Source organism: Puma concolor, chromosome D3, assembly GCF_028749965.1.
Source record: "Puma concolor isolate L17-30 chromosome D3, mPumCon1.1.hap2, whole genome shotgun sequence".
In the NCBI taxonomy this organism is placed as follows: Eukaryota; Metazoa; Chordata; class Mammalia; order Carnivora; family Felidae; genus Puma; species Puma concolor.
In genome coordinates, this window is record NC_141678.1 from 446,619 (window position 1) to 467,699 (window position 21,081).

A 21,081-nucleotide genomic window follows, 5' to 3' on the forward strand; every position below is an offset into this window, starting at 1 on the left:
GACCAGCTCCCAATAAAACCCTGGGTGCTCGGTCTTTAGTGACCTTTCCTGGGCAGAAATACCACACGTACTACTCCATTTTCATTGCTGGGGAAGAAGTAAGCTCTGTGTCACCCTCACGGAGGGAGCAGCACAGGAAACCTGCACCTGGATTCCTCCAGACTCTGCTTGTGCCCGTTCCATGGTGATGCAGCTATGTGTCATTATGTCACTGTAATAAATCTTAGCCATTCCTACAACATCCGCAGTCCCGTTGAACCTCTGAGCATAGTGGTGTTCTTGGGGACCCTGAAGTGCAGGCCTTGTTAATTTTGACAACTAACTTTGCGCTACACTGCAGTGAAACATAAATGTTCACTATTTAAATGCAGAGTTAAAAAAATTGGATGCAAATGTCACTTAAGTAAGTTCTATGCTTCTGTATGGTATTTTCCAGGTATTTTACTTTTTAATCACTTTAGTAGAAACTCAAGTGGTGACCGTCAATGAGAGAGGGGCACATAAAAAAAAAAATCACAAGAGTTTCTCAAACTACAAATTCCAGTTCTAGAATACTACATTTTAAAATATGTATACACCACTCTACTGAATCAAATCCCCATGTGATCTAATGCACACCTGGGTAAAAACACCTGTATTAGAACAATGGGCTTGTGGAGAAGAATTTGCGGAATGAATCCTGTCTGACACAGCTGGGTATAAAACTATAAGCCTGTGTCTGTGCATGCACACAAAGCTCAGAGACCAACCAACTAAAGAATATTACCCAGCCTGTGATCAGGTCTGGAATGGGACTTCCGAAAAAAGTGAGACCAACTGAGCTAGACAGTCAAGGAACATTCCATGTGTATGAATGTGTATGTGAAAACAGAGTTTGTGTGGAAAGAATTACGATAAAACACAGCACAATCAAACGGAGATGCAGAGAAGAGTAAGTATTTCGTCTGAAAACACTGAGAAATGTTCAAATGGAGTTGACCATGAATTTGAGGAAGAGGGTATAAACAGCAGGAGAGGCTGCATAGATTCACACAGTGGAGAGCCTGGAAGAAGAGGCTATAGGCTGTAGCAGACTCTTGTCAATGCCTCAGCTACATTCAGATGGCACCTGCACCCTGGGAAGACTGTGGGGCCCACCCCAGGCACCCAGCTCTCTCTGCCCAAAATAATCCTTAAGCTGCAAGCGCATGCTTGGTCTGTGTGCAGGGATTCTGGACATTCTGGAGAATTCACGAACGCCCCCAGAGCAACACTCAAGCCCTGACCACTGGGCGTTAGCAGGTGACCGGCTTCCTGGTCCCTCGGGGGGGCCCAGGCAGCCGCCACAGGTGAGCACCCTTCCATCACATGCACTGCCATTCCCTCCCCACCCCCACATCAACGCCCTTCCTCCCACCGCAGTGCCACTCAGATATGTACCTCAGGGGGTGATTTCGAGGGAGCCTGAACTTATAAAAGAAGGTTAGATTCTACACCTATGTAGAAATTTGGATAATTCAGTAAGTGAAGTAAATTCCAAATCCAATTATTTGGATAATTCAGATGTCCCTAAGGGACATCATGGGCCTAGTTTTAAGTGTGCGTTGAGGAGTTAAGTTAAAAAGATAACTTCCAAAGGGCAAAAAAACTTAAATAAGAGAGAGACCATTCAATGTACTCCGTGGTATCTAATCTACAGGAAAAGTACAACAAACCTAATTTTAAAAAGGGAGAAAAAGGACCAATTGTTTGGGAGGAACGAGCAACTGTTCTCAGCTGTACAGAGGCTGAATGGAGTGCAGTGGGCCCACGGGGTACTTCTCTGGGCATCAGACACCCCACTGAGGCGAGAAAGAAACCTCTTAACTGTACAAGCAGACATGTCTAACTGTAGGTGAGCAGAGGACAGAAGATTAAACATGTGAGAATATGAAAGAAGCCAAAGTTCCAGACTTGGCAGACAGGGAGTAGTTCATGGCCTAAACAAGCTGGAAGCAAAAAAGCCACACCTAAAGACACAAAGTGGCTCACGTCAGGTGTTCTGAAACCCCACCACGGGGCCAGAGATTGTGAAAACAGCTCTCAAAAGCACATTTCAGAGATGTCATCAACGCAGTGACCAACTGAGACTGAATTTCTGGCTGGTTCTCACACCCACCTGAGCAGTCTGCACTTGGAACTTCTCCATCTCCCACCCATGGCTCTTCTCCTTGCTCCAGCTTGAAGATGACATCAGGTTTCATAACTTCATACCCTGTTCAGGGGAAAACACAAAAGCCTTGACCCTGACTGCTTGGGCTTCAGGGCCACCGAAGAAACAGAAAGGTTTGGCATCACACCAGCCCAGTGAAGTACCCATCTGTGTATGAACAGACTAAATAATTCTCAACAGCAGGGGTCTCCCTGGTGGCTGATGGTTCTAAGATTGTTCACTTCTGTAATCCAAATACAAAACCATTACATGCTTCAGAGGCTCCCGAGCCCATCAGCCTGGGTTCAAATCCAGGCCCTTTCAATGACTGTCAATCCTTGGGAAAGTGACTTAAAAGGAGAATTGTACCTGCTATACAAAACTGCTCTGTAAGTAAGTCAACACAGAAGAAGCAAGTGGAACATAGCCATTTCCTTGCATTAGGTGCCAACCCCCCATGAATGCGGTAAGTTTCGGAGGACACATAAAGAAAATAAGCCTTCCTAATTGGAAGGTCAGGTCCAGATGTTTTCCCTAGTGTCACAGTGCACGGAACTTTTAATCTCCTGAATTCAGGTTCAAAACCATTAAAAAATTCAGAACCCCCACAGCTCTCAGCAACTAAACAAGTAAGGTATTAGGCATAGTCTGAGGTCCTCCAGGAAGTTCTTCTTACCCAGCGAAACTAGGCTGCTGTAGTTCTCCAGCATGACATCCTTGTATAAGTCCTTCTGACTGGGGTCCAGGAGTTGCCACTCCTTCTGGGTGAAGTCCACAGATAAATCCTCAAATGAGAATGCCTCCTGTAAAAGCATAACCCTGGTGAATCTGAAGCAATTATCACTCTGAGAGATGGGAAAGAATTGGAGTGTAAGCACATTTTTCTCATCACAGCAAGTTATGGAGAATGACTGTGTCCTTTGCATGGTATTTCTGTAATAAAACACAATGATGCACTCTTCCACCCTTCCATATATACATTAGAAATGGAATTCGGGAGTTTAAATCTCAACAGGGGGCGTATGAATGGCTCAGCCGGGTGAGGGTGTGACTCTTGACTTCGGCTCAAGTCATGATCCCAGGGTCGTGAAATCAAATGTCAGGCTCCATGCTGAGCCTGGAGTCTGCTTAGGATTCTCTCTCCCTCTGTCTCTCTTCTGGTCACACACATACTCTTTCTCCGCCCCCCCCCCAAAAAAAAAATTAAATTAAAAAAATAAATAAATAAAAATTCAAAAATCTTCTGAACCACCAACAAAATATTTACTGAACCTCAAATCTGCCACCAGAGAGCTGGTACCCAAAAAAAGGTAATAACACAATACCCTAAAAAACTGCATAGTCTCGTAGAGGCTACAAACATATACGCCTATTCATAAAATAAGCTGCTGTAGCTGAGGCACCACATGGGTCAAAGCAAGGACAGCTTCAATTTCGGTGTCAACTCGGGCTCTCTGCAAGAGGTAAAGCCTGAGGTGAGTTTTAAGAAATTAGCAATGCTTTCCACAAAAAAAGGAGGTGCAAAGGCATTCTGGGAGCCAACAGCTCCAATGAAACCCCAAAACCAGGAGAGTTGAGGAGATACAAACAGTTCAGTTAGATAAGAACACAAGGTACAAAGTAGTAATTAGATTAAAAGGCCACATGGGGGGTGGGGGGGCAGACTGGTTAACAGAGATAGACACTTTCTCGTTGCCAACAGCTAGCCATGATTCTATGAGATGGGAGAGATATAAACAAATCTAGGTTTTAGAAAGGTTTCTGGATTTAGGTCAAGATGGATTTCCATCTCAGAGTGCCCAGGTGGCTCAGTTTGTTGAGCATCCAACTTCGACTCAGGTCATGATCTTGCAGTTTGTGGCTCAAGTCCCACGTCAGGCTCTGTGCTGACAGCTCAGAGCCTGGAGCCTGCTTCAGATTGTGTCTCCCTCTCTCTCTGCCCCTCCTCTGCTCATGATCTCTCTCTCTCTCAAAAATAAACATTAAGAAAAAAAATTTTTAAAGAGATGGATTCCCATCCCAAAGTTACCTGAGATGATCAGAAAACATGCACTCTAAATAATCCATAATAGCATCAGAAAATAAGAAACCTGACTCTAAGCAGCACATCATACAGTCTGAGAAGAGCTGGTGAACCTGAAGACAGTCAATAAAAGTACCCATTTTGAGCAACTGAGGAAAAAAAAAAAAAACTTAAAAAAGAGCTCAGACACTCAGGGCTCAGGACACTGTCACCAAATGCATGTCAGAGGAGTTCCAGAAGGAAAAAAGCAAGAACATGGTGGAAAACAGAAATGACAGCCAAATGCTCCTCAAATGGGGCAAAAGGCGTAAGTCAACAGGAAACTCAGTGATCCCCCAACTGGATGATATAATAAAGAAAGCCACCACCGAGCTTTTGTAGTTCATAAGTGTGATAAGTGAGCGTTCACGCCACTGTGTGACATGTGCCACCCTTAAACCTTGTTACGACGTCAGCACATTACGTGTCTGACGCGAAAAAAAGAAAGCCACCACCAAACACATCATAATCAAACTGCTACAGAATACAGACAAGGAAACAGTCACCTCACTTACAGAGAACAGCAATTCAAATGACTGTAAATTTCCTATTAAAAAGCAGAGGCCAGAAAAGGAAAACACTTTAAAAGTGCTGAAAAGAAAAACCTGTTAACCGAGGATTTTGTAACCAGCTTATTCACCAGGAATAATTGTGAAGTGAGGGCATTTTCTCTTATGAAGAAAAACTAAGAGAATCCAGGGCAGCAGAGCTGCTGGCAAAGGGCTGACAGATGCGAGGCCTTCCGCCAGAAGCAGTACCAGCAGGCAACTCTAGGCTCAAGAATTAAGAACAGGGATGGCAAATATCCATGCAAATACAACACAATCTTCTCCTCTTACGTTCTTTGTCTTCCTTCCTCCCTCCCTTCCTTTCTTTACTGTTCACTTATTTTTAAGAGAGAGAGACAGAGACAGAGCATGAGTGGGGGAGGGGCAGACAGAGAGGGAGACACAGAATCCGAAGCAGGCTCCAGCCTCTGAGCGGTCAGCACAGAGCCCAACGTGGGGCTCGAACCCACGAACTGTGAGATCATGACCTGAGCTTGTGTCGGGACGCTTAACTGACTGAGCTACTCAGATGCTCCCTTTTTTTTTTTTTTTAATGTTTATTTATTTATTTTGAGAGAGAGCTCACGCACAAGAGTGGGGTAGGGGCAGAGAGAGAATTCCAAGCAGGCTCCACACTTGAACCCATGAACCATGAGATCACAACCTAAGCCAAAGTCAAGAGTCAGACACTTAACCAACTAAACCACCCAAGTGCCCCTCCTCTTCGTTCCTTGAAGTATGTTTGACCGCTGGATGCAAAAATCGTAGTATCGTATTATCTTCTGATGGATTTTCAATATGCAAAGGTGTAACATAAACACAGCAGACAGAGTGTCACAACACCTAGACAGTGTAAGGTTTCCACATTCCTATCCAAATAACAAGATATAAAACTGTTGCACTTCAAACTACACAACTGAAAAATGAAAACGCAAGCCACAATCAGGAAAAAATTATTTGCAAATCCTACTCATGTTGAAAAAAAAAAACTTGACTCAGAACTTATAAGAAAAACCTCTTAGAACTCAATAAAAAAACTAAATTAAAATTTTAAGAAAAGTTAAAAAGTAGGTAGGGGCACCTGGCTGGCTCAGGTGACTCTTGATCTCGGGGTTAGCAGTTCAAGTCCTGCATGGACGTAGAGCTTACTTTAAAAAGATATTAAAATGGGCGCCTGGGTGGCTCAGTCGGTTAAGCAGCCGACTTTGGCTCAGGTCATGATCTCGCGGTCCATGAGTTCGAGCCCCGCGTCGGGCTCTGTGCTGACAGCTCAGATCCTGGAGCCTGCTTCAGATTCTGTGTCTCCCTCTCCCTGACCCTCCCCCGTTCATGCTTTGTCTCTCTCTGTCTCAAAAATAAATAAACGTTAAAAAAAAAAAAATTAAAAAATAAATAAATAAATAAAAAAAAAAAAATAAAAAGATATTAAAAAATAGGGGCACCTGGGTGGCTCAGTTGGTTGGGCATCCAACTTCGGCTCGGATCATGATCTCACGGTTCCTGGGTTCTAGCCCCACGTCGGGCTCTTTGCTGACAGCTCAGAGACAGGAGCCTGCTTTGGATTCTGTGTCTCCCTCTCTCTCTGCCCCTCCCCTTCTCGTGCTCTGTCTCTCTCTCTCTCTCTCTCAAAAATAAATGAGCATTAAAAAAACATTAAAAAAAAGATATTAAAAAATAAAAATAAATAAAAATTAAAAGTAGGTAGAATATTTTAATATATTTTATCAGAGATACAGGAACGGCTAATAAGCACATGAGCACATGAAACAATGACCAACATCATTAGTTATGAAGGAAATTAAAACCATAATGAAACACCACTTCACACTTGCCATAATGATAAAAAGACAGATGATAAGGGGCGCCTGGGTGGCGCAGTCGGTTAAGCGTCAGACTTCAGCCAGGTCACGATCTTGCGGTCCGTGAGTTCGAGCCCCGCGTCAGGCTCTGGGCTGATGGCTCAGAGCCTGGAGCCTGTTTCCGATTCTGTGTCTCCCTCTCTCTCTGCCCCTCCCCCGTTCATGCTCTGTCTCTCTCTATCCCAAAAATAAATAAACGTTGAAAAAAAAAAAAAATTAAAAATAAGACAGATGATAAGTATTGGAAAGGATGTGGAGAAACTGGAACTCAACACCGCTACAAATACAAAGTGATCTGACACGATGGACTGTGGCAGTTTCTTAAAACGTAAATATAATTTGACCATACAACCCAGCAATTACACTCTTAGGTATATACTCCAGAGAAATGAAAACGTGTTCATGTAAAACTTGTACATGGCTGCTCCTGTGAGCAGCACTTATAACCACTGCGAGGGGTAAATAAATAATCCACATGCCCATCAAGGGTAAATAATCCACATGCCCATCAAGTAGTAAAGAGACAAAGAGAGGTATATCCATTTAATGGAACACTAGTCCACAATAAAAAGAATGAATTTCTGACATATGCTAAAATGTTGACGGACTTCAAAAACCTATGCTAATGCAAAGAAGCTAGACACAAAAGAATACACATTATATAAATCCATTGATATGAAATGTCCAAAAGGAAACCCTATATAGAGAGGAAACAAATTGGTGGTTTCCTTAGCTATGGATGGAAATAGGAATTGACTGCAAAATGACAAAATTCTCCTGGGATGAAACAAACCCTCTAAAACTGGAGGGTAAGGACAGTAACACAACATAAAATTACCAAAAAATCACCCCAGTATATACTTAAATTGGGTAGATCCTACTGAGGTCATAGTTCAAAAAAGCTGTTAAAAAAGATAACAAAATTAGTAAATTTATGTTAATGTATTTGACAACTTAGATGAAACAGATATTCAAACAGTGCACTCAAAAATTACACAATATGAAATAAAAATCTGTATTAGTTGAATGTTAAAAAGACTGACCCCATCCCCCAAAACCTTCCTTCAAAGAAACCTCCAAATCTATGAGGCTTCAGAGGTGAATTCTTCCAACCATTTAAGGAATAAAGTGACTTCACAGAAATTCCTCCAGAGACCAGAGCAAGAGTGTAAACCTCTCAACTCACTGTATAAGGCCAGCAGACCAAACCAAACAAGAACACAAAAGGAGTGAACACCACAGGGAAATTAACAGAAACAAAATTCCTAACAAAAAGCCATATATAAACAAAGCATAATGTGAGTTGACCAAATAAGGTTTCCTTCAGCAGTGCAAGACAGGGTTAGCATTCAGAAATCCATAAAACTTATTAACAGAATATGGGAAAAAAACCATTATTTCAACAGACGTGGAAAAGGCATATAATAAAAATCTGTTCATTGTAAAATACTGTCAAACAAACTAAGAATCGAACAAACCTAATAATCATAACCTACCAATATCTACAGCTAACATCACACTTAATGGCAAAATAAGGAATATTTGCTCCCTGAGGACTGGAATAGCATTATCTAAAAGAATGTTTTGTGATGACTTAAATATCCTCTATCTGCACCATCCAACAAGGTAGCCGTTAGCCACAAACATCTACTGAATACTTCAAAGGTGACTAGGAAAGGACTTTTTAGTTTTACTTATTTTTAACCAACTTATATTTACTTTTATTTATTTTTAATGTGTGTTTATTTTTAAGACAGAGGATCTAAAGTGAAGAGGGCTCTGTACTGACAGCAGACAGCCCGACATGGGGCTCGAACTCAAGAACGATGAGATCATGACCTGAGCCAAAGTCAAACACTTAACCGACTGAGCCACCAAGGCACCCCTCAGCTTTTTATTTTTTCAGAGACAGAGCACTCAAGAGTGTTTGTGCAAGGGGGGGTAGGAGCAGAGGGAGAGAGAATGTTAAGCAGTCTCCATGCCCAGCCCAGAACCCAACTACGCAGGGCTCGATCTCACCACTCTGAGATTATGACCTGAGCCAAAATCAGGAGTTAGATGCTTGACTAAGGCACCCAAGAGCCCCTATTTTTAACCAATTTAAATTTAGACAGCACAGGTAGCTAATGGCAAACGGCTGTATAATTTGTCTGGCCTCTGTGTCAGATTCCTGGGACAGAGCCTTGCTCTTTCCCCAGTGACAGAAACGCTTTTATTATTCATGGGGGCCCCTCGTGAGTTTATGCTTCTCACAAAAAAGGTGACTCACGGTGGGCTCCTAGTCTTCCGGATGGGCACTGGCTGGAAAGATCAACCATCTGATTAAACAGTTGAGGCTTTGAGTCAGGTGGTATCAGCACAACCTCCAGGAAGGGGAGAAGGCTGAGCTCAATCATACAGCCACTGATTCAACCAACCTACATGACCATACCTACGTGATAAAAACTCCATAAAAATTCTGGACATTGGAACGTGAGGTTAGCTTCCTAGGTGGTGAACACAAAAACGTGCCAGAAACGTGATGTGCCCTGATTCCACAGGGAGAGGGCACAGAATTTCTGCATCCACAACCCTCCCAGACCCCATCCTATGTGTCTCTTCATTTGGCTGGTTCCAGTTTGTGTTGTTGATAAGAAAACTGTAATTGTAAGTATAATACTTCCCTAAGTTCTGTGACTTGTTCCAGCAAACATGAAGGGGTCATGGGAACCCCCCAAATTTGTAGCCAGTTGGTCACAAGTACAGGTGGCTTGGGAGACTTACAGCTGGCAACTGAAATGAGAGCAGTCTTGTTGGGTGTCCTTAACCTGTAGTCTGTACTAACTCCAGATGGTGCCAGAAACGAATGCTGGAATGCACCAGACAGAAAGCAATGCCGGCCGAGAGCAGGGAGGCAATGACACTTCTAACCCACATTGTCCAGGAGGTCCTGGCCAGTACAATAAAATGCAAGGAAAAAGTACAAATACTGAAAAGAAGATGTAACACTGTCGTGCATAGTATGACCGCATATGAAGAAAATTTAAGAAATCCTACAAACGATAATTAGTTAACTGTGGATATTCTTTGACACCACACCAAAACTAATCAACTTGTAGTCTCTTAAAAATGAGCTACAACAGGGGCGCCTGAGTGGCTCAGTGGCTTAAGCATCTGACTCAGGCTCGGGTCATGATCTCACGGTTCATGAGTCCGAGCCCCACGTCGAGCTCTGTGCTGACAGCTGGGAGCCCGGAGCCTGCTTCGGATTCTGTGTCTCCCTCTCTCTCTGCCCCTCCCCCACTCATGTTCTCGTCTCCCAAAATTGAATAAATGTAAAAAAATTTTTAAAAAAAGATGAGCTGCAGTGTACAACCTCCACCTTTATCAATTAATGAGCTTCTCATATTGTTACATTAAAATCTAACGTTTTATCTTGATCTTTCAGTGGATAATTTTCCCATTGAAGATTTTATAACATCAAGCATTAGTCATGTGGAAAATATTAGTTTTATGAGTTAAAATCTTCTCAAAAAGAAACAGCTTTACCAGTTAATTCTGTAGACGTTTAATGAAGAAATAATTCCTGTTTTACTAAACAATTACCAAACACAGAAGCAAGAACACAACCCTACACTTTGATACAAGCATCACCTTGATAACAAAACTCAGTAAGGATATTGCAAGAAAGGAAAAGCAAAGGCCAGTTTACACATGAACATTGATGTGAAAATCCTAAATGACAACTATACTGAGCAATATGTAAAGAAGAAAATATAGCAAGACTGAGCTGGAGGGGCACCTGGGTGGCTCAGTCGGTTGAGTGTCCAGCTCTTCATTTCGGCTCAGATCGTGATCTCACACTTGTGAGGGTGGAGCCTGCTTAGGATTCTCTCTACCCCTCTCCTGCTCACCCTCTCTCTCAAAATAAATAAATAAACTTAAAAAAAAAAAAAAAATTTAAGGCTAAGTCAGAGTTACTCCTGGGTATATAATCAGTCTCTCCTCACAGTCCTGGGGCAGGCAGCATTTCCTGCCCATGGGTCCTATCCCTGTGCTTTAAGAAAATCACCTTTTTGCACTGGGGGGAAAGAAAAAAAAAGGACTAAGTTGGAGTTTATCCGAGAAATTCAAAATTCAAGCTGCATTTAACATTAAAAGGAATATATATATTCACTACTTTAACAGATTAAGAAAAGATATGTAATCACTTCAATAGATGCAGATAAAGAATATTTGCAAATTAAAAGAATGTACACAAGAACTACAAACAACAGAAAAAAACTGAACAAAATTGCTAAAATGCTCGTTTAAATTTTCATATAGAAGGACTGGATTTCATAAGGAAGGAATACAAAAATATGAAAAAGAATAAGCAGACGAGAAAAGAGTAAAACATACCAAAAACTGAAAAGTAATCAACATTTGTTACAAAAAGTCTTAGCAGGGGCGCCTGGCTGGCTTAGTAGGAGGACTGTCCGACTCCTGATCTAAAAGGGTCGTTGACTTCAGGCCCCACATTTGGTATATAGCTTACTTAAAAAAAAAAAAAAAAAAGTCCTGGGGCACCTGGGTGGCTCAGTCAGTTGAGCATCCGGCTTCGGCTCAGGTCATGATCTCATGGTTTGTGAGTTTGAGACCCACATCGGGCTCTGTGCTGACAGTTCAGAGACTGGAGCCTGTTTCAGATTCTGCATCTCCCTCTCTCTCTGCTCCTCCCCCACTCATGCTCTGTCTCTCTCTCTCTCTCAAAAATAAATAAATATGAAAAATTTAAATTAAAAAAAAAGTCCTGGCAAACTAGGAATTTACAATTTATTTTTACTAAGAAAAAAAAATATTGCTGATATTTTTGTTAACATGGAAAATCTAATAAAATCTAAAGAAAATTATTAGAATTAATAAAAAGGTTTAAGGGAGCCTAAGTGGCTCAAGGGATTAAGAGTCCAACTCCTGATCTCTGCTCAGGTCATGATCTCACAGTTAGTGAGTTCAAGCCCCACATCAGGCTCTGTACTGACAGGTACAGAGCCTGTTTGGGATTCTCTATCTCCCTTTCTACCCGTTTCTCTCCCACTGGTACTGTCTCTCTTTCTCTCTCTCAAAATAAATAAATAAACTTTAAAAATAAACAAACAGGCTTAAGAAGTTCCTGAATGCAAAGTCAGTATGTATAAACCTACTATATTTCCACGTTTCGGCAAGAAAATTTTTAAAATTTTATATACCATAAAATTTCAAATGCCACGTACTGTGGAAATGACTAATTACAGATCTGGGACAGAAAGTGTACAAGCTGATCCTTGACATATTTTATCATGTGATAGAGCAATAACTTCATTTAAGAAACAAAGAAGTGCTGGGGCGCCTGGGTGGCGCAGTCGGTTAAGCGTCCGACTTCAGCCAGGTCACGATCTCGCGGTCCGTGAGTTCGAGCCCCGCGTCGGGCTCTGGGCTGATGGCTCAGAGCCTGGAGCCTGTTTCCGATTCTGTGTCTCCCTCTCTCTCTGCCCCTCCCCCGTTCATGCTCTGTCTCTCTCTGTCCCAAAAATAAATAAACGTTGGAAAAAAAAAAAAAAAAAAAAGAAACAAAGAAGTGCTTAGAAGCAGAGTATCATTCTGCGGCCCCTAATGAAACAGTCCATCAAGGCAACAATCATAAAGCTGCTGACGTGACAAAACGGGCAAGCAGACAGGAGTCACCTCCTGGAATACATACCACCACCTCTGAAACACTCTTACCCAAAAAGTCACACTAAGTCTGATCAAGCCTCCAAATCAAATCTGTAATGATGAAGATATGCTTTTATCTGCGCTAATTCATGGCTACTAAGTACCTGAAATGTGGCTAGTGTGACTGAAGGGCTGGATTTAGTGGTTTTAAATTTAAACATTATTGTGTGGCCAGTGGCTTGGGTACTAGCCAGCACAACTCTAAATCTGCCTATTTACAGGAAACACAGAACACATTGGCACACTGTGGGGATGCAAGGAGCAAAACCCAGACAGTGGGAGATCCACAGAATAAATGCCCTGGCCTCTTCAATCAAGAATGGGGATAGAAAAAAAAAGAGCCAATAGGTTAAGAAGACTTAAGAGACAGATGAACCAATTACACTGTATGAACTTTTCTGGATTCTGATGTAAACAAACTGCAAGTGACTTGTAAATTTTACGAGACAACTAGAAATGTGACCACCGACTGGATTTGGTGATACTGAGAAGCTGCCTTAACTGGAGAGAAGATTCCAACTGCACTGAATCTCACAAACAAAATGTTGAAAGAAACAAACACGAATTAGTACATACTGCAGCAGACAACATGAAACTACAGTGTTTAGAGATGGATACTTTGGAGTAAAACCATAAAGAGCAAGGAAATGGTTACAAAGTCAGGGTCCTAGTTCCCTCTGTTAAGAGGGAGAAGTTGTGATTGGCAGAGGCACATGGAAGGCCTCACCTGGGCTGGAATGTTCTGTTCCTTGACCTGAATGGTGGGTTCACGGGTATTCGTTCAGTTGATAATAATTCATTACTTTGTACTTTTACATTTTGTGTACTTTTCTGTATGTCAATTCTGCTCCACATTTAAAGAGAGAAATTATGATTACTAAGTTCTGTTCTGGCATTTTCTCCCTGGGTCACACTCCAGAAAACTATGAAAAATTACCATAAGACCCATGTATTTACTATATTTCTTTGAGGACATCACTCACACGGTATTATTTGTTCAAAACTTCATCAAAGAATGAAAAATATTTACTCTCTATGAAGAATTAGTTTATGTTTTTCTAGGATAGTGCAACTCGTAGAAATGTTCTAATTTCTTTATTAAAACTGCTAAAAATTTGAGAACCAAGTTTGTACCTCAAATTCATTAATTATGCAGGACACTATGGCTCATTAAAATTCAAATCTCAAGACCTTCTGAAAGCCCTATAGTTAAATAAAGTTGATCTTTGGACATCATGGGTTTGAACTGTGCAGGTCCATTTATATGCAGATTTTTTCAATAAATACAGTATAGTACTATAAATGTATGTTCTCTTATGATTTTCTTAACATTTTCTTTTCTCTAGCTTTATCATACAAGATAGTATATCATACACATACAAAATACTGTACGTATTAATCACCTGTTATCGGTAAGGCTTCTGGTCAACAGTAGGCTTGCAGTAGTTAAGTTTTGGGGAGTCAAAAGTTACACATGGATTTTCCACTGTGCAGGGAGCTGCCATCCCTGATGCCCACGTTATTCTAACTGCTCCAGTTTTGTCCCAACCTGGATCTTCAACTCCAAGGTTATCTTCCTCTGATTTCTGAACTACTTACACTTTTCTTTTTCACTGGAAGACTTACATACCTCTTCTAATCCCCTGGAAAATAACGAAGAAGAAACAATCAACTAACCTGTAACATGGTCATTTTCTGTTGCCTAGGCCAGACGAGTTGCACATCTGAGACCTGCTCCACGCTGAGCCTCTTCCGTTTCTGTCCCAAAGCTCCACTGTAAGGCGGTGGCTGGGTCTTTCACACTGACAAGTTCCTGGCTCCAGGAGCTCCTTTCTTCTATCACATGAGCAGGCTCATTTGTGGGTAACCAGGATCTGTGAACATAGGAATAAAGCACTTTATTGGTATATTCATACTGCGCCTAAAATCTTTTCTCCTCTTGCTAGGAACCAGGAATTCAAGTAGTCTTCATGTCTGTGGGGAATAAGCTTAGGAACTCCCTGAGCCTGCACTGATGGGTTAACAAGGCATAAAGAATTACAAAGCCATAGGATGCTCACACCCAAGATTGGGTAAACAAGATTAGGCGAATAAGGATAGAGAAGGGGGGCTATGGCCCCCAGAATAGAGTAGGGTGGGGGCAAAGGCCCCCAGAACGGGGGGTGGGGGAAGGCCCCCAATACAAAGGTACATGAGGTAAGCAAGATTAGGTATTCAAGGCTAAAGCACCCCCAATTCAGTACTATAGCAGAAAGCTGCTTTCATAGGAAGGAAGGACCAAATTAGGTAAATAGGGCTAGAGCACTGCAGGTGAAGCTGCCCAGAGGGGAGCTAATTAACAAAAGAAAGGTGCCTTGTTAACACTGAGGTTACATGCTATGTCTTATCCCCTAGGCTGGCGACGATAAACAGACACAGCTCCTCATGTCTGCCATTAACATCTGCCCATCCACCTGTCGCCAACATTTTGTTTATCAACCCAAACCCCTAAACCCGAATATCTTCAAGAACCCCTTTCCCTCACGTCCGTGAGTTAATGTCCACAGTTTCATTGTCTCTTTGTGCATGTCCATCACCATGTTTGTAAGCCTTCTGATCCTAATAAAAACGGAGCAAGGACCCTTAATCCGGGCTCTTGTCTTTTCACGAACATTAGCCATCCCTCCCATTTTAATCCTGCACCCGATTTCTTGCTGGCCAAGAAAGAAGTTTAGACTTAAGAGTCTACGTAGGGGCGCCTGGGTGGCGCAGTCGGTTAAGCGTCTGACTTCAGCCAGGTCACGATCTCGCGGTCCGTGAGTTCGAGCCCCGCGTCGGGCTCTGGGCTGATGGCTCAGAGCCTGGAGCCTGCTTCCGATTCTGTGTCTCCCTCTCTCTCTGCCCCTCCCCTGTTCATGCTCTGTCTCTCTCTGTCCCAAAAATAAATAAACGTTGAAAAAAAAAATTAAAAAAAAAAAAAAAAGAGTCTACGTGGAATACTACGTGGCAATGAGAAAGAATGAAATATGGCCTTCTGTAGCAACGTGGATGAAACTGGAAAGTGTTATGCTAAGGGAAATAAGCCATACAGAGAAAGACAGATACCATATGTTTTCACTCTTACGTGGATCCTGAGAAACTTAACAGAAGACCATGGAGGAGGGGAAAGAAAAAAGTTAGAGAGGGAGGGAGCCAAACATAAAAGACTCTTAAAAACTGAGAACAACCTGAGGGTTGATGCAGGGTGGGAGGGAAGGGGAGGGTAGGTGATGGGCATTGAGGAGGGCACCTGTTGGGATGAGCACTGAGTGTTGTATGGAAACCAATTTGACAATAAATTTCATATTAAAAAAAAAAAGAGTCTACGACAACATCCAGCATGGAGCCCAACACGGGGCTTTAACTCACAACCCTGAGATCCAGACTTGAGCTGAGATCAAGAGTTGGGCACTTCACGTTAAAAAGAAATTTTTTAAAAAGGGGGAGAGGGGGGAAACTGGGTGGCTCAGTCAGTTGAGCATCCAACTTCGACTCAGGTCATGATCTCGCAGTCCATGAGTTTGAGCCTCACGTTGGACTCTGTGCTGACAGCTCAGAGCCTAGAGCCTGCTTCAGATTCTGTGTCTCCTTCTCTCTCTGCCCCTCCCCCACTCACACTTGGTCTCTCTCTTAAAAATAAATAAACATTAAAAAAAATTTCAGCAAAGTGGCAGCATATAAAAATAACGCACAGAAATTAGTTCCATTCCTATACACCAACAACGAAGCAACAGAAAGAGAAATCAAGGAATGGATCCTATTTACAATTGCACCAAAAACCGTAAAATACCTACGAATAAATCTAACCAAAGCAGTGAAAAATCTACACACTGGAAACTACAGAAAGCTTATGAAAAAAATTGAAGAAGACACAAAAAAATGGAAAAATATTCCATGCTCCTGGATAGGAAGAATATTGTTTAAATGTCAATACTACTCAAAGCAATCTACATATTCAATGCAATTCCTATCACAATAACACCAGCATTCTTCACAGAGCTACAACAAACAATCCTAAAATTTGTATGGAAGCAGAAAAGACCCCGAGTAGCCAAAGCAATCTTGAAACAAGAAAACCACAGCAGAAGGCATCACAATCCCAGACTTCAAGCTGTATTACAACGCTGTCATCATCAAGACAGTATGGTACTGGCACAAGAGCAGACACTCAGATCAGTGGAACAGAATAGAGAACCCAGAAATGGACCCATAAATGTGTGGCCAACTAATCTTTGACAAAGCAGGAAAGAATATCCAGTGGAATAAAGACAGCGTCTTCAGCAAATGGTGTTGGGAAAACTGGACAGCGACATGCAGAAGAATGAACCTGGACCACTTTCTTACACCATACCCAAAAATAAACTCAAAATGGATGAAAGACCTAAACGTAAGACAGGAAGCCATCAACATCCTCAAGGAGAAATCAGGCAAAAACTTCTTTGACCTTGGCCGCAACAACTTCTTACTCAACACATCTCCAGAGGCAAGGGAAACAAAAGCAAAAATGAACTATTGGGACCTCATCAAAATAAAAAGCATCTGCACAGCGAAGGAAATAATCAGCAAAACTAAAAGGCAACCAACAGAATGGAAAAGATATTTGCAAACGACATATCAGATAAAGGGTTAGTAACCAAAATCTATAAAGAACTTATCAAACTCAACACCCAAAAAAACAAATAATCCAGTGAAGAAATGGGAAAAAGACATGAATAGACACTTTTCCAAAGAAGACATCCAGATGGCCAACCGACGCATGAAAAAATGCTCCACATCACTCATCATCAGGGAAATACAAATCAAAACCACAATGAGATACCACCTTACACCTGTCAGAATGGCTAACATTAACAACTCAGGCAACAACGGATGTTGGCAAGGATACGGAGAAAGAGGATCTCTTTTACACTGGTGGTGGGAATGCAAACTGGTGCAGCCACTCTGGAAAACAGTATGGAGGTTCCTCAAGAAATTAAAAATAGAACTACCCTATGACCCAGCAATTGCAGTACTAGGTTATTTATCCAAGGGATACAGGTGTGCTGTTTCGAAGGGACACATGCACCCCAATGTTTACAGCAGCACTATCAATAATAGCTAAAGTACGGAAAGAGCCCAAATGTATATCGATGGATGGATAAAGAAGATATGGTATGTATAGACAATGGAGGATTACTCGGCAATCAAAAAGAATGAAATCTTGGGGCGCCTGGGTGGCGCAGTCGGTTGGGTGTCCGACTTCAGCCAGGTCACGATCTCGCGGTCCGGGAGTTCGAGCCCCGCGTCGGGCTCTGGGCTGATGGCTCAGAGCCTGGAGCCTGTTTCCGATTCTGTGTCTCCCTCTCTCTCTGCCCCTCCCCCGTTCATGCTCTGTCTCTCTCTGTCCCAAAAATAAATAAACGTTGAAAAAAAAAAAAGAATGAAATCTTGCCATTTGCATCTATGTGGATGGAACTGGAAGGTACTATGCTAAGTGAAATTAGTCAGAGAAAGACAAATATCATATGACTTCACTCATATGAGGACTTTAAGACACAGAACAGATTAACATATGGGAAGCAGAAATAATATAAAAATAAGGAGGGGGACAAAACATAAGAGACAAATATGGAGAACAAACAGAGGGTTACTAGAGGGGTTGTGGGAGAGGGGATGGGCTAAATGGATAAGGAGCATTAAGGAATCTACTCCTGAAATCACTGTTGCACTATATGCTAACTAATTCAGATACAAATTAAAAAAAAAAAAAAAGATGTGTTAAAAAAAAAAGCACCAAAATGACATTAAACCTCTTTTATAATTTTCTAGCATTATTTGCATATTTCAAACTTCACAGATTATAATTAGTATAAAATTACTATGGCTTAGTGATTTTAATCTATACATCTTGGATATTATTTGCAAAGTGCTTAAAACGGTACTTGATACACACAGTAGTGTGTGTGTGTGGGTGTATACACGCACGTATCTATATAACCAATACATACCTAGGTACAGAGAGGATGTGTGTAAATGTATCCTCTCTGTACCTAGCTATATAGATAGATGAGTAGATAATGATATATGTACATCTTTCTTTTTTCTTAATGACAATCCTTACATAAATAAAAGAGCTTGAATTGAGAGTTCTTTGTTCTAGTCTCCATGGGGATGTATTAATCTTTTCAAAGGTATTTCTTGATCCTATTTTTTTCCTAGAAAATGCAAATAAAATGTTCCCTTTCAAGAAAAAATAAATAAACGTTTTTTAAAAATGTTTTAAATTTTTTTTAAAAGTCAATAAATTTAACCATTAAAAAAATTTAGGGGGCCTGGGTGGCTCAGTCAGTTACGCGTCCGACTTCGGCTCAGGTCTGATCTCACGGTTTGTGAGTTTGAGCCCCGCCTCAGGATCTGTGCTGACAGCTGGGAGCCTGGAGCCTGCTCCAGATTCTGTGTCTTCATCTCTCTCTGCCCCTCCCCCCCGCTCACGCTGTTTCTCTCTCTCTCAAAATGAATAAACATTAAAAAAAATTTTTTTTTAAATATAAAAACCCCCGTGTGGCTAAAAAAAAAAAAAAACATCAACACACACACCACAAACCAAGAAAATATACCTACAACAAATGTCACTTGCTTCACATTATGCTTTCACTTCATTTCACACAATAAAATTTCTGGCACTGTGACAAATGAAACTAGGTTTCTTACTGAAATCATTTCTTTAAACACAAATTCACAATTTGATTTTAAAATTTCCTTTACAATTGTTGTCAAAGAAAGTTTACTTGCTTTCAGTGAGAACCTATCAAGAGTGGAAAACTTAAGTCAACATGATGTAGACTTACTATAGAAAACAGAGTTGAGAATTTCAGTTCAACAGGGTGTGACAAGCCATCAGTGTGGTTGTTTTAAAGTATTTCTGATGGGGACGCCTGGGTTGCTCAGTCGGTTAAGCATCCAACTCTTGATCTCAGCTCACGTCTTGTTCTCTGGGTGTGAGTTCAAGCCCTGTGCTGGGCTCCATGCTGGGCATGAAGCCTACTTACATAAATAAACAAATAAATATATAAAAATAAAAAATCAAACATTTCCGATGATATTTATCATTAAGAAAAATGCAGAGTTAGGTGCCTGGCTGGCCTAGTTGGTGGAGCATGTGACTCTTGATCTTGGGTTGTGAGTTTGAGCCCAAGACTGGGTGTAGAGATTACTTAAAAATAAAATCTTTAAAAAAAAAAAAAAAAGGAGGGGCAAGTGGGTGGCTCAGTTAAGCCTCCAACTTTGGCTCAGGTCATGATCTCAGGGTTCATGGGATTGAGCCCCATGTCAGGCTCTGTACTGACAGCTCAGAGTCTGAAGCTTGCCTCAGAATTGGTCTCCCTCTCTCCTTCTCTGCTCCTCCCCTATTTGTGCTCTGTCTCTCTCATTTGAGAGAGAGAGAGAGAGAGACAGACAGAGTGTGAGCCAGGGAGGGACAGAGAGAGAGGGAGACACAGAATCCAAAGCAGGTGCCAGGCTGTGAGATGTCAGCACAAAGCCCCACCTAGGGCTGGGAACCCACGAGCCGTGAGATCATGACCTAAGCTGAAGTTGGACACTCAACCAATTGAGCCACCCAGGAGCCCCTATAAACAAACATTTTTTTTAAAAAAAGGTTTAAAAAAAAAAAGGGAGATCCAACCTTACTCTAAACAAATGTTTTGAAAGTTGGCCCCTCAGGGAGAAGTTCTTCTCTGAACTTTCATATTTGGCACCACACGTCCTCTCAGCAAATGAAGCCTATGCCCTTCACTGTACAATTTGGACCGATTTAACTTCAGCGGTTTTGTCGTGTACCTGGGCAGTTTCCCGCATCAGACTGCGCCTCTCCCTGTGACAGCTCTCAGGTTTATCTTCAGAAGGAAGGCGCAACCTTCATCATCATCCCACAGTTCCACTTAGCATCAAGTTCTAAAGGAAATTCAGGGGGAAAATGGAGAATAATAAAAAGTGTTGACTTAATTACTTTGTGACAGACGTTTTAAACATCATCGTGCCTTTTTTTTAATGCATCCCGCACCCATTACAGACAGTGATAAGGCACAGAGAGGTTCAGCAAGTTACCCAACATGGATGACACGCCTAGGAAGTGGCAAATCTGGGCCGCTGGTCCCCTCAGTGCCCCTCAGACCTGCAGTCACAGCCCCCAGCCCCCCAAAACGCTGGAGGGAGAGCTGGACAAAGGCCCCCAGAGTCTCTGTTCAGATTTCCAGTACAGGTGCCATGCAGTCCACTCGCTGTCCAGAAATAAGGACACCAGGGCAGAGTAAGGAGGAAAACAAAAGAAGTTTTCAGAGGCCCGCTGAAAACACTGCGGGCCTGGAACAAAATAGCTCACGTTGAAGAAACGTATCTGTGATAAACTGAAATGGCTGCGAACAGCATACACCCAATTTGTTTTTTTAAGCAAACATAAATAACGTGTACCAAAAGTAGACACACGCGTACGGACTAGAAGAAATGTACTAAAATGCTAACAGTCACTATCTCCTGGCGATGAGATCATGGAAGATTTTCACTTGAGTCTGTGGGTCCAGATGCTCCAGACTGACTGCAGTGAACACATTCTAAATTCATAACAGAAAAAAAGTATAAACATTATTTTTTCAAAATCTTAAGGTCCCTAATCCAAGAGCACAGCCGGCAAGCCGAGCACTTCCAGTCCACCGCTACACGGATGAAACAAGCAGT

General features: G+C 41.8%; 1 protein-coding gene and 1 non-coding gene across 2 annotated transcripts in view; one reads left to right on the forward strand and one right to left on the reverse strand.

Annotated features, from left to right (window-relative positions):
- ZNF84 (zinc finger protein 84) overlaps positions 1-21,081 on the reverse strand; it is a 59,109-nt gene that overhangs the window by 5,692 nt on the left and 32,336 nt on the right. The window contains exons 8-10 of the mRNA XM_086683336.1: positions 14,029-14,145; positions 2,847-2,973; positions 2,138-2,233 (exon numbers count right to left, since the gene is read on the reverse strand). Coding sequence (XP_086539462.1) covers positions 2,138-2,233; positions 2,847-2,973; positions 14,029-14,145 — 340 coding nt within the window. The remainder of the gene's footprint in view (positions 1-2,137; positions 2,234-2,846; positions 2,974-14,028; positions 14,146-21,081) is intronic.
- Positions 4,564-4,666, forward strand: LOC112856742 (small nucleolar RNA U13). The gene has a single exon (XR_003223282.2). It is a non-coding gene; the product is annotated as a small nucleolar RNA U13 (small nucleolar RNA).